The sequence below is a fragment of the Orcinus orca genome, chromosome 17, assembly GCF_937001465.1.
Source record: "Orcinus orca chromosome 17, mOrcOrc1.1, whole genome shotgun sequence".
NCBI lineage: Eukaryota > Metazoa > Chordata > Mammalia > Artiodactyla > Delphinidae > Orcinus > Orcinus orca.
This window is the reverse complement of record NC_064575.1, coordinates 29,083,018-29,097,172: the sequence shown is the minus strand read 5'-3', so window position 1 is coordinate 29,097,172 and position 14,155 is coordinate 29,083,018. Positions and strand designations below refer to the sequence as shown.

The 14,155-nt window shown below is 38.0% G+C and overlaps 1 protein-coding gene across 2 annotated transcripts in view; it reads right to left on the bottom strand.

Moving 5' to 3' along the window:
- WWP1 (WW domain containing E3 ubiquitin protein ligase 1) overlaps positions 1–14,155 on the bottom strand; it is a 117,295-nt gene that overhangs the window by 31,100 nt on the left and 72,040 nt on the right. For both annotated transcript variants that reach the window (XM_049700392.1, XM_033439805.2), the window contains 5 exons: positions 11,853–11,948; positions 10,326–10,500; positions 783–837; positions 614–698; positions 356–484 (listed from right to left, as the gene is read on the bottom strand). In XM_049700392.1, coding sequence (XP_049556349.1) covers positions 356–484; positions 614–698; positions 783–837; positions 10,326–10,500; positions 11,853–11,948 — 540 coding nt within the window. The remainder of the gene's footprint in view (positions 1–355; positions 485–613; positions 699–782; positions 838–10,325; positions 10,501–11,852; positions 11,949–14,155) is intronic.

Genomic DNA, 14,155 nt, shown 5'->3' with positions numbered 1-14,155 from the left:
ACTTGCCGTTATGATTTTGCAAAAGTTAGTTATGCTCCCTAAGCCTGTTTCTACACTTGGAAAATAACAGTATCTACCTCAAGGAATTTTTGGAAGATAAAAAGCTAATTTATATAAAGTGCTTAAAAGAATCCTTGACACATAGTATAATCACTAAATATTTGCTATTGTTCTTATTAAGGAATTATGTGCCACAAATCCATTCTGTAATAAAGTAGGGCAAAGGCAGGTATACTAGGGTATTACTTGTGTAGATTTTCTTAATACACAAAGTAAAATTTGTTGCTAAACTTGACGCTAAATTAGAAATGAAACTTTATATCCTCATTAAACAGCATTTAAGAACTTCACTTACACAGATGACTTCCCATTGCGAGGATCTTTGAATGTTGTTGTTCTTGTGTTATGATCAACAAAGTACCTAACGCCTTCCCGGGTATACCTAATTTCCCAGCCTTCTGGCAGGGGTTCTTCATTCTGTAGGCTAAAAGATAAAGTTACAATCACAAGGTGATCATTTTCTAGGTGCTAAAAATGTCTGAATCAAGGTTTACTTGATTTCATCTTCAGACATGTGTAAGATCACTTAAGTAAGGCTGCAGTATATACATACCCTTGAGTTCTGGGATCCTCCCACTGGGTTGTTTTTGTGTTATGATTCACAAAGTAAACTCTGTCTGTTGAATCCACTCTTTTTTCTGAAAACAGAGTGAGCGTAGCATTTAATAACTATTTGCTATATATACATTTCAGGTATTTTTACCAACAACATATTAGCTTACCCCAGCCTGGTGGCAAAGGCCCATATGGGTCATTTTCTGCAGCTAACATTGAAGCCTAATTGGAGAAAAGGGTTGGGAGGAGAAATTTAAAAAACAGGTTTTTAATATAAAAGCATAAACTTAAGCACTTGGCAGAATCACATTTTATAGTAATTTTCTAAAAAACACGATAAAGGAATGTGAATATAATAATTTCAAGACACAAAGTCCTAAAACTGTCATGAGTTAAGAGGAGTCAATTAAGTGATAAAATTAATAGTTTTTCTAAAATGATTTAGAAATAATATATCGACATCAGTACTTTAATCTCTTAGCCCTTCCATAATAGTCCACAGGAGTGAAATGACATGAGAAAAGAGCATATAGAAAATTAGTGTTAGGGGGTGTGGGTTGGATCCCTGATCGGGGAGCTAGGATCCCACATGCCTCGCCACCAAAAAACCAAAACATAAAACAGAAGGAATACTGTAACGAATTAAATAAAGACTTTAAAAATGGAAGAAAAAAAAAAGAAAGAAAATTGTAGTGTTAAAATGAGGTAACATTATTTGTTTAAAAATAAAATAATTATCACAGTTCTTTTTAAAACAAATGCCTAGATTGGGAGGAAGATGGCGGAAGAGTAAGACGCAGAGATCACCTTCCTCCCCACAGATACATCAGAAATACATCTACACGTAGAACTGCTCCTATAGAACACCTACTGAACGCTGGCAGAAGACCTCAGACCTCCCAAAAGGCAAGAAACCCCCCACGTACCTGGGTAGGGCAAAAGAAAAAAGAATAAACAGACAAAAGAATAGGGACGGGACCTGCACCAGTGGGAGGGAGCCGTGAAGGAGGAAAGGTTTCCACACACTAGGAAGCCCATTCGTGGGCAGAGACTGGGGTTGGGGGGAGAGGGGGGAGCTTCGGAGCCACAGACGAGGGCGCAGCAACAGGGGTGTGGAGGGCAAAGCGAAGAGATTCCCGCACAGAGGATCCGTGCAGACCGGCACTCACCAGCCCCAGAGGCTTCTCTGCTCACACGCCGGGGCGGGTGGGGGCTGGGAGCTGAGGCTTGGACTTCGGACTTTGGTCGGAGTGCAGGGAGAGGACTGGCTGCTTATACACAGCCTGAAGGGGTTAGTGCACTACGGCTAGCTGGGAGGGAGTCCAGGGAAAAGTCTGGACCTGACGAAGAGGCAAGGGACTTTTTCTTCCCTCTTTGTTTCCTGGTGAGCGAGGAGAGGGGATAAGGGCGCTGCTTAAAGGAGCTCCAGAGGTGGGCACGAGCCGCGGCTAAAAGTGGGGACCCCAGAGACGGGCATGAGACGCTAAGGCTGCTGCTGCCGCCACCAAGAAGCCTGTGTGAGAGCACAGGTCACTCTCCACACCTCCCCCGCCGGGACCCTGTGCAGCCCACCACAGCCAGGGTTCCGTGATCCAGGGACAACTTCCCCGGGAGAACGCATGGCGGGCCTCAGCTGGTGCAACGTCATGCTGGCCTCTGCCGCCGCAGGCTCGCCCCGCATCCATACCCCTCCCTCCCCCCGGCCCGAGGGAACCAGAGCCCCCGAATCAGCGGCTCCTTTAACCCCGTCCTGTCTGAGCGAAGAACAGACGCCCTCAGGCGATCTACACGAAGAGGTGAAAAGGCGGGGCCAAATCCAAAGCTCAGCCCCGGGAGCTGTGAGAACAAAGAAGAGAAAGGGAAATCTCTCCCAGCAGCCTCAGAAGCAAAGGATTAAAGCTCCACAATCAACTTGATATACCCTGCATCTGTGGAATACATGAATAGACAACGAATCATCCCAAACTAAGGAGGTGAACTTTGAGAGCAAGATATATTATTTTTTCCCCTTTTTCTCTTTTTGTGAATGGGTATGTGTATGCTTCTATGTAAGATTTTGTCTGTATAGCTTTGCCTTCGCCATTTGTCCTAGGGTTCTGTCCGTCCGTTTCTTTTTGTTTTTTTACTTAAAAACTTCTTTCTTAATAATTTATTTTTATTTTAATAACTTTATTTTATCGTACTTTACTTTATTTTATTTTATCCCCTTTCTTTCTTTCTCTCCCTCTCTCTCTCCCTCTCCCCCTCCCCCTCTCACTCTTTCTTTCTTTCTTTCTTTCAACTTTTTCTCCCTTTTATTCTGAGCCATGTGGCTGAAAGGCTCGTGGTGCTCCAGCCAGGAGTCAGTGCTGTGCCTCTGAGGTGGGAGAGCCAACTTCAGGACACTGGTCCACAAAAGACCTCCCAGCTCCACGTAACATCAAACGGCAAAAATCTCCCAGAGATCTCCAACTCAACACCAGCACCCAGCTTCACTCAACGACCAGCAAGCTACAGTGCTGGACACCCTATGCCAAACAACTAGCAAAACAGGAACACAACCCCACCCATTAGCAGAGAGGCTGCCTAAAATCATAAGACCACAGACACCACCACACGTGGACCTGCCCACCAGAAAGACAAGATCCAGCCTCATCCACCAGAACACAGGCACTAGTCCCCTCCACCAGGAAGCCTACACAACCCACTGAACCCACTTTAGCCACTGGGGACAGACACCAAAAACAACGGGAACTACGAACCTGCAGCCTGCAAAAAGGAGACCCCAAACACAGTAAGATAAGCAAAATGAGAAGACAGAAAAACACACAGCAGATGAAGGAGCAAGATAAAAACCCACCAGACCTAATAAATGAAGAGGAAATAGGGAGTCTACCTGAAAAATAATTCAGAATAATGATAGTAAAGATGATCCAAAATCTTGGAAATAGAATACAGAAAATGCAAGAAACATTTAACAAGGACCTAGAAGAACTAAAGAGGAAACAAGCAATGATGAACAACACAATAAATGAAATTAAAAATACTATAAAAGGGATCAATAGCAGAATAACTGAGGCAGGAGAATGGGTAAGTGACCTGGAAGATAAAACAGTGGAAATAACTACTGCAGAGCAGAATAAAGAAAAAAGAATGAAAAGAACTGAGGACAGTGTCAGAGACCTCTGAGACAACATTAAACACACCAACATTCCAATTATAGGAGTCCCAGAAGAAGAAGAGAAAAATAAAGGGACTGAGAAAATATTTGAAGAGATTATAGTTGAAAACTTCCCTAATATGGGAAAGGAAATAGTTAATCAAGTTCAGGAAGCACAGAGAGTCCCATACAGGATAAATCCAAGGAGACACATGCCAAGACACATATTAATCAAACTATCAAAAATTAAATACAAAGAAAACATATTAAAAGCAGCAAGGAAAAACAACAAATAACACACAAGGGAATCCCCATAAGGTTAACAACTGATCTTTCAGCAGAAACTCTGCAAGCCAGAAGGGAGTGGCAGGACATATTGAAAGTGTTGAAGGAGAAAAACCTACAACCAAGATTACTCTACCCAGCAAGGTTCTCATTCAGATTTGATGAAGAAATTAAAACCTTTACAGACAAGCAAAAGCTGAAAGAGTTCAGCACCACCAAACCAGCTTTACAACAAATGCTAAAGGAACTTCTCTAGGCAAGAAACACAAGAGAAGGAAAAGACCTACAATAACAAACCCAAAACAATTAAGTATATGGGAATAGAAACATGCATATCGATAATTACCTTAAATATAAATGAATTAAATGCTCCCACCAAAAGACACAGACTGGCTGACTGGATACAAAAACAAGACCCATATATATGCCGTCTACAGGAGACCCACTTCAGATCTAGGGACACATACAGACTGAAAGTGAAGGGATGGAAAAAGATATTCCATGCAAATGGAAATCAAAAGAAAGCTGGAGGGCTTCCCTGGTGGGGTAGTGGTTGGGAGTCTGCCTGCCGATTCAGGGGACCCAAGTTTGTGCCCCGGTCCAGGAGGATCCCACATGCCACGGAGCAGCTAGGCCCATGAGCCATGGCCGCTGAGCCTGCGTGTCCAGAGCCTGTGCTCTGCAACGGGAGAGCCCACAACAGTGAGAGGCCTGCATACCACAGAAAAAAACAAAAAGAAAGCTGGAGTAGCAATTCTCATATCAGACAAAATAGACTTTAAAATAAAGACTATTACAAGAGACAAAGAAGGACACTACATAATGATCAAGGGATCAATGGAAGAAGATATAACAATTGTAAATATTTTGCACCCAACATAGGATCACCTCAATACATAAGGCAAATACTAACAGCCATAATAGGGGAAATCAACAGTAACACAATCATAGTAGGGGACTTTAATACCCCACTTTCACCAATGGACAGATCATTCAAAATGAAAATAAATAAGGAAACACAAGCTCTAAATGATACATTAAACAAGATGGACTTAATTGATATTTATAGGACATTCCATCCAAAAACAGCAGAATACACATTTTTCTCAAGTGCTCATGGAACATTCTCTAGGATAGATTATATCTTGGGTCACAAATCAAGCCTTGGTAAATTTAAGAAAATTGAAATCGTATCAAGTATCTTTTCCGACCACAACGCTATGAGACTAGATATCACTTACATGAAAATATCTGTAAAAATTACAAACACGTGGAGGCTAAACAATACACTACTTAATAACGAAGTGGTCACTGAAGAAATCAAAGAGGAAATCAAAAAAGACATAGAAACAAATGACAATGGAGACACGACGACCCAATATCTATGGAATGCAGCAAAAGCAGTTCTAAGAGGGAAGTTTATAGCAATACAATCCTACCTTAAGAAACAGGAAACATCTCAAATAAACAACCTAACCTTGCACCTAATACAATCAGAGAAAGAAGAACAAAAAAACCCCAAAGTTAGCAGAAGGAAAGAAATCATAAAAATCAGATCAGAAATAAATGAAAAAGAAATGAAGGAAACGATAGCAAAGATCAATAAAACTAAAAGCTGGTTCTTTGAGAGGATAAACAAAATTGAAAAACCATTAGCCAGACTCATCAAGAAAAAAAGGGAGAAGACTCAAATCAATAGAATTAGAAATGAAAAAGGAGAAGTAACAACTGACACTGCAGAAAGACAAAGGATCATGAGAGATTACTACAAGCAACTCTATGCCAATAAAACGGACAACCTGGAAGAAATGGACAAATTCTTAGAATTCCACAACCTGCCGAGACTGAACCAGGAAGAAATAGAAAATATGAACAGACCAATCACAAGCACTGAAATTGAAACTGTGATTAAAAATCTTTCAATAAACAAAAGCCCAGGACCAGATGGCTTCACAGGCGAATTCTATCAAACATTTAGAGAAGAGCTAACACCTATCCTTCTCAAACTCTTCCAAAATATAGCAGAGGGAAGAACGCTCCCAAACTCATTCTACAAGGCCACCATCACCCTGATACCAAAACCAGACAAGGATGTCACAAAGAAAGAAAACTACAGGCCAATATCACTGATGAACATAGATGCGAATATCCTCAACAAAATACTAGCAAACAGAATCCAACAGCACATTAAAAGAATCATACCCCATGATCAAGTGGGGTTTATTCCAGAAATGCAAGGATTCTTCAATATATGCAAATCAATCAACGTGATACACCATATTAACAAATTGAAGGAGAAAAACCAAATGATCATCTCAACAGATGCAGAGAAAGCTTTCGACAAAATTCAACACCCATTTATGATAAAAACCCTGCAGAAAGTAGACATAGAGGGAACTTTCCTCAACAAAGTAAAAGCATATATGACAAATCCACAGCCAACATCATCCTCAATGGTGAAAAACTGAAAGCATTTCCACTAAGATCAGGAACAAGACAAGGTTGCCCACTCTCGCCACTATTATTCAACATAGTTTTGGAAGTTTTAGCCACAGCAATCAGAGAAGAAAAAGAAATAAAAGGAATCCAAATTGGAAAAGAAGTAAAGCTGTCACTGTTTGCAGATGACATGATACTCTACATAAAGTATCCTAAAGATGCTACCAGAAAACTACTAGAGCTAATCAATGAATTTGGTAAAGTAGCAGGATACAAAATTAATGCACAGATATCTCTGGCATTCCTATACACTAATGATGAAAAATCTGAAAGAGAAATTAAGAAAACACTCCCACTTACCACTGCAACAAAAAGAATAAAATATCTAGGAATAAACCTACCTAAGGAGACAAAAGACCTGTATGCAGAAAATTGTAAGACACTGATGAAAGAAATTAAAGATGATACAAATAGATGGAGAGATATAGCATGTTCTTGGATTGGAAGAATCAACATTGTGAAAATGACTCTACTACCCAAAGCAATCTACTGATTCAATGCAATCCCTATCAAACTACCACTGGCATTTTTCACAGAACTAGAACAAAACATTTCACAATTTGTATGGAAACACAAAAGACCCCTAATAGTCAAAGAAACCTTGAGAACGAAAAATGGAGCTGGAGGAATCAGGCTCCCTGACTTCAGACTATACTACAAAGCTACAGTAATCAAGACAGTATGGTACTGGCACAAAAACGGAAAGACAGATCAATGGAACAGGATAGAAAGCCCAGAGATAAACCCACGCATATATGGTCACCTTATCTTTGATAAAGGAGGCAAGAATATACAGTAGAGAAAAGACAGCCTCTTCAATAAGTGGTGCTGGGAAAACTGGACAGGTACATGTAAAAGTATGAGATTAGAACACTCTCTAACACCATACACAAAAATAAGCTCAAAATGGATTACAGACCTAAATATAAGGCCAGAAACTATCAAACTCTTAGAGGAAAACATAGGCAGAACACTCTATGACATAAATCACAGCAAGGTCCTTTTTGACCCACCTCCTAGAAAAATGGAAATAAAAACAAAAATAAACAAATGGGACCTAATGAAACTTCAAAGCTTTTGCACAGCAAAGGAAACCATAAACAAGACCAAAAGACAACCCTCAGAATGGGAGAAAGTATTTGCAAATGAAGCAACTGACAAAGGATTAATCTCTAAAATCTACAAGCAGCTCAATAACAAAAAAACAACCCAATCCAAAAATAGGCAGAAGACCTAAATAGACATTTCTCCAAAGAAGATATACAGACTGCCAACAAACACATGAAAGAATGTTCAACATCATTAATCATTAGAGAAATGCAAATCAAAACTACAATGAGATATCATCTCACACCGGTCAGAATGGCCATCAACAAAAAAATCTAGAAAAAATAAATGCTGGAGAGGGTGTGGAGAAAACGGAACACTCTTGCCCTGTTGGTGGGAATGTAAATTGATACAGCCACTATGGAGAACAGTACGGAGGTTCCTTAAAAAACTGCAAATAGAACTACCATATGACCCAGCAATCCCACTACTGGGCATATACCCTGAGAAAACCATAATTCAAAAAGAGTCATGTACCAAAATGTTCATTGCAGCTCTATTGACAATAGCCAGGACATGGAAGCAACCTTAGTGTCCATCAACAGATAAATGGATAAAGAAGATGTGGCACATATATACAATGGAATATTACTCAGCCATAAAAAGAAACGAAATTGAGTTATTTGTAATGAGGTGGATAGACCTCTGTCTGTCATACAAAGTGAAGTAAGTCAGAAGGAGAAAAACAAATACTGTATGCTAATACATATATATGGAATCTTAGGGAAAAAAAATGTCATGAAGAACCTAGCGGTAAGATGGGAATAAAGACACAGACCTACTAGAGCATGGACTTGAGGATATGGGGAGGGGGAAGGGTAAGCTGTGACAAAGTGAGAGAGTGGCATGGACATATACACTACCAAACGTAAAACAGATAGCTAGTGGGAAGCAGCCGCATAGCACAGGGAGATCAGCTAGGTGGTTTCTGACCACCTAGAGGAGTGGGATAGGGAGGGTGGGAGGGAGGGAGATGCAAGTGGGAAGAGATATGGGAACATATGTATATGTATAACTGATTCACTTTGTTACAAAGCAGAAACTAACACAGCATTGTAAAGCAATTATACTGCTTTAAAGATGTTAAAAAAAATTTAAAAAAACACAAAAAAACAAATGCCTATTAATAAATATTAAACACTAGAATTATCTTTATACAAGTAAACTTTTACCTTAGTATTAATAGCTTTTATATATTCATACATACAGTAATGCATATACATTATTACAACCCAGAAATACATTCAAAAGGAAATATAAACATTTTACCATCAATTTTTAAAGAATGTCAAATATAAAAATCATTACCTGAAAAATCATTTCTTAATGATAAAGTGTATGTATCTTGATAAATATTTTATAACCTTGTAATAGATACTTTTAATTGTACTCAATATTATTTAGGTAATAAACCTCAATCTGGCTAAAGATGTTCTGTTATGTGTAGAACACACTTCTGATACACAGCTTGCCTAATTCTGCCCTGTTTCCCTAAGATTTTCGTACATACAACAAAGTCCAACCAAAACACACACACAGTACATAATTTGTTTACTATATACAGCTAACAATGGAACGTGACCACAGACTTCTGTATAAGTTGCTAAAGAACCAGAAATTTACAGCACAAGATGCTGTGCAAGCTGAGTTGGCCCACTGTCTCTCTGCTGGCTATAGACAACCAGGAGAGTGGATCAACCTGCAAATGAGAACTTATTATTTAACCTCCAAAGAAAGTGGAGTTGAATGAGCCATCCTGAGGTAGGATTCTGAAGAGTTTTCTTTTTGTATCTTTCCTAATTCCTTTCTACATTTTGGGGTTTCAAGTTGCCTCAAAACACTATCTATGCCAGTATTTAAAATTTATATTTTCTACTTCTTGCGATCAAACCTATTTAACAGAAGTCCCCTCCACCCCCCATTCTTATGGATGTTTGCTTATGGCAATAAATGATCACCAACTGGTCAAAGTTTCAGACAGCATTAGATTTTTTTTGGAACAAAACTACCCCCAATCCCAAGAATATATATTTGGTGGTCCAAAACAGATGAAAGCATTTCTGAGAATCTGGGATGGGAATCAGAATAGCTGGAATATGCAAGACTGGCCTTAAGTAAAATCAGGAGGTAACTGGTTTTGTTTAAAGCAAACCAAATGATTATAACTAAAAGTAGAAGACTAGGAACTGGTAACGACAAGTTATTTTATTAAGAAATTGCATTTATGAAACTACAACTTAATAAGGAGAAAACCTGATTGTATAGTTATGATAGTAAACTAGAATTAAAAAAAAAAAATCTTAAAAGTGCTTATGTATGGGCTTCCCTGGTGGCGCAGTGGTTGAGAGTCCGCCTGCCGATGCAGGGGACATGGGTTCGTGCCCGGGTCCGGGAGGATCCCACATGCCGCGGAGCGGCTGGGCCCATGAGCCACGGCTGCTGAGCCTGCGCGTCCAGAGCCTGTGCTCCGCAACGGGAGAGGCCACAACAGTGAGAGGCCCGCATACCGCAAAAAAAAAAAAAAAAAAAAGTGCTTATGTATATCAGAAATGCTAATTATTTACTAAAGATCAACTAAAAAATACCTTGTAATGTATAACATTTAAGAAAAATCGCGAAGATAGAAAAGGGAAAAGCCTGGAGGAAAAGCTGTATTAACATCTTATAATTTCCTAATTACCGAGTAGAGGTATCGTTGGTTGAACTGTTGCATAGCTCCCTGCAGTTGGTTCCGCTGAGACTGCCACTGTTCAAAATTCCGCACAGATTCCATGGTAGGCCGCTGCCAGGTTGTTGTCCTGGTGTTATGATCTACATAATAAACTCTTCCCCGATCATCAACTCTTCTTTCCCAACTACCAAAAATAAAATAAGCAATAGTAAAAATGAAAATAAACAATAATCTCTTACTATAAGAAACTGTAAAGTAGTTAGGTAATACTTCACTTAAATAATTTAAAAATCAAGTCCAAGAGCTAAGTTTAAAAGAATGTAAATACTGACACTCCTCAGAAAAATTATGAACATGTAACACTTGCTATCTATTTTAGCTGAACTACCTTCCCATTCTTCCCTATATGATTTCTAAGGGCTGTCTAAAAAAGAGGCCATAGACTGAACAGTAACAGTATGACTATACTTTCTCCTTCTTTTTTTGATAAACATTTACTGAGTGTTTACTGTATACCTAGCAATCTGCCTCTATCATTCCTGCCCATGTAAAGGGTTTTAACTCAACTTATATAGCTTTTTAACCTACCTTTCACGGTTACACTGCTGCTGAACTAAAGTGCAGATCGAGCCATGCTGTTCCACCTATCACCGTTCTCTGGCATGGCATAAAAATGAACCCATTCGCCATTTCAGCCTTAACTCCCTTAAGGTCTTTCAAGGGACCCATATGAGAGCCAAATCAATTACTTGCTGGCCCCAAATGTGTCATATGTTTCATTCTGTCATGCCTTTGTTTTAATATCCCCTCAGAACAGAATGTCCTTCTCTACCAGCCAGAATTCTCCCCATCCTCCAGAGTTTAGTTCACCTTAAGCCAATTTATGTCATTAATTTATATGATTTCAGTATCCTTTCAGCAACCAATCTCACAAAAATAACATAGTTCTTGTCTGAAGTTTCTGGACTTTGAATATGTTTTATATTGGTGGACCCTGAGTTGCATCTGGAAAGACAGTTTGTGAATGACCTTGAATGACCACTTAAGAGCATAAACTTTATTTAGTATGTAACAGAAATGCTTTTTCATTTAAAACTCTCTATTATTTTAGTCATAATGTAATACAATTTTACTTGCAGCAATCTTTTAGATAATAATTTTGAATGATACTAATATTTATTATGTAAGTGTCATTCAATAGCATAATTTAGATCCCTATCTATGGAGAACCATACATATAAACTATCTTAAATGTGACTTTCATTCCTTAAAAAATAACAAGGACTGAAATTGGATCAAAATTCTACAACTACTCTCAGTAAACTCATGCCAATGTTTGACAATCTCTTGGAAGCCCTTCAGACTACCTGTAAAAGAGACACAATGTAACAAATCTCATCTACTGAAAATTCATTAATCACAAAAGCAAATCAAGGAAACATAACATGTAGAATGAATCATTTTATATTGTATTAAATAAACTTTTAAAATTACATGTATAAAACACAACTGAAGATGCATAAGATGCTACATTACCCTGGAGGTAAAGGTTGTGGCCTCTCCCATGTGGTCGTTCGAGTGTTATGATCCACATAATAGGTTCTACCATGAGGATCTTTTCTCTGTTCCCACCTTCAATGAAAAAGCAAAAATAAAAGATAACAAACTAAGACAATCTGAAAAATGGTTCCTTCTTATAATCCAAAAAATTACAGATAAGTTTTACTTTAAAAGGTCACAGATACACATAAAATAAAGTTGTTTCTTTTCTCAATTATTGTGCTTTTTTTTAAAGAAGATATCGTTTTTAAAAAAATATTTATTTATTTACATATGTATTTATTTAGTTGCACTGGGTCTTAGTTGTGGCAGGTGGGCTCCTCAGTTGTGGCTCGAGGGCTCCTCAGTTGAGGCTCACTGGCTCCTTAGTTGAGGCACGTAGGCTCCTTAGTTGTGTCATGCAAACTCTTAGTTGAGACATGCATGTGGGATCTAGTTCCCTGACCAGGGATGGAACTCCGGCCCCCTGCATTGGGAGTGTGGAGTCAACCACTTCACCACCAGGGAAGTCCCTATTGTGCCTTTTAAGTTCTTAATTATTCACCTTTCATCAACAGTACTGGCAACTCAGTAAGTACAGTTAGCAGAGGAAGACAGAATAATACGTAAAGTTTTTAAAAGTTACTAATTTACAGAATTCCAAATCATCAGAAAACAGAAATTCAATCAAGAGCAGAGGAACTTTCCGCCTAATATCATGCCCAGAGCACAAAATGTCAATGAAGTAATATCCATTTTTGCAATTTAGAAAATACACATCTAAAAGATTTTAGCAGAAATCTCCTTAAAGTATGTGGTGACACAGCTCCATGAAAATTCTTTCTTCTATCTGCATATAGTGTCTTCTTTTTGTGCACACTATCCCTCTCTTGTCTTTGGTAAGCCTCTGAGTTTATGGACATCCAATTTTATCTTTTTCTGTTCTGTCTCAAAGACACTCAATCTCTGATTTTCCCCACCCTCATTTTCTCCTCTGTGATCCCTGTTTCTTCCTTTCCAGTCTTTCCTTAAAATGGTATAGAAGAAAAATTTTAAACATAAAAAATAAAAACCTGGTATTTCTGAGTTTAATATTCTTGTTTTCACCGGAAAGTAGAATAAATGGAAAATATTTTCCTTTCTCTTAAACACAAGGATCTAATTAAATTTGACTTCTTTTTGATTAGAGAGGCCTTTAATTTTTAAATTATTTTCCTACACAATGACCGTATTAAAGTTATTCCCTAACAAGGTGTACACATACATACATATCTTAAATGGCATGCAAAAAATAATCATTTGTTTAAGCTGCATCTGACAAACATTAGCCACAACAAGCTTAAATAGTAACCATGAACAATAAAGATGCCCAAGTTCACAACTGATTCAGGATCATATAGATTATTAAAAGTATCTATTATGAAACAGTGGTATAAAATCCTACACTGGAACATTCATGCTACCCTGTAACTACAAAAATTTAGATATTCCTCATAAGTATTTTACTAAAAATAATAACCTGAAATTTCAGATTTACTTCATATGTTTTTATATAATAATAAATGTTCATGGGAAGGCAGGATTTAAATATGGAATTTCATTTTAAAGACATTTCTGGAATACCTCGGACACATACCAGTGGGTTACTTATTTGTAGGAAAGCTCAACAGCCAAAAACAAATACCTACAAAATATATCAAGTTTCAAGAACTTCCTGATAATGGTACTTTTGCTATTTTTAGGTATTAATTCCTATAATCAGTTCTTGAATTTGTACTGCTATTCTATATCAAAATTTCCTGGTTTCCAAACTTTCTTTACAAATACTCTTTACTACTTTTAATTTAGCTTTAATTTTTATCAAAATTATATATACTTTCACATACTATTTAATATATATCTCACAGTTATATAATTATGTAACCTCCACACAGTTTAATCAATCAGATAGCCTATGAGGCTCATTACAAAAAAACAATAGTGCCTACTGTCCCCTAATCTCATTTTCTACTCCCCGAAGGCAACATTTTCAACTGTTTTAGCCAATTCTTTTAGTATTACCTCTTTTTTCTTATTAACAAGCTTACTCTACTAATTTAATTTCAAGCATAATTTATTGATTTCTCACTATGAAAGGTGAAGCTGTAAGTCTCTTTCCTGCACAGATGTACACATATACACTGTAACCTGGACCCTCCTGCCAACTGTTCCAAATACACACATATGCTGTGTCCTTCCCTTATAATTATTATGACTGTGTAAACCCTCCTGACAGCTGAGCTATGAACACACCATGATTC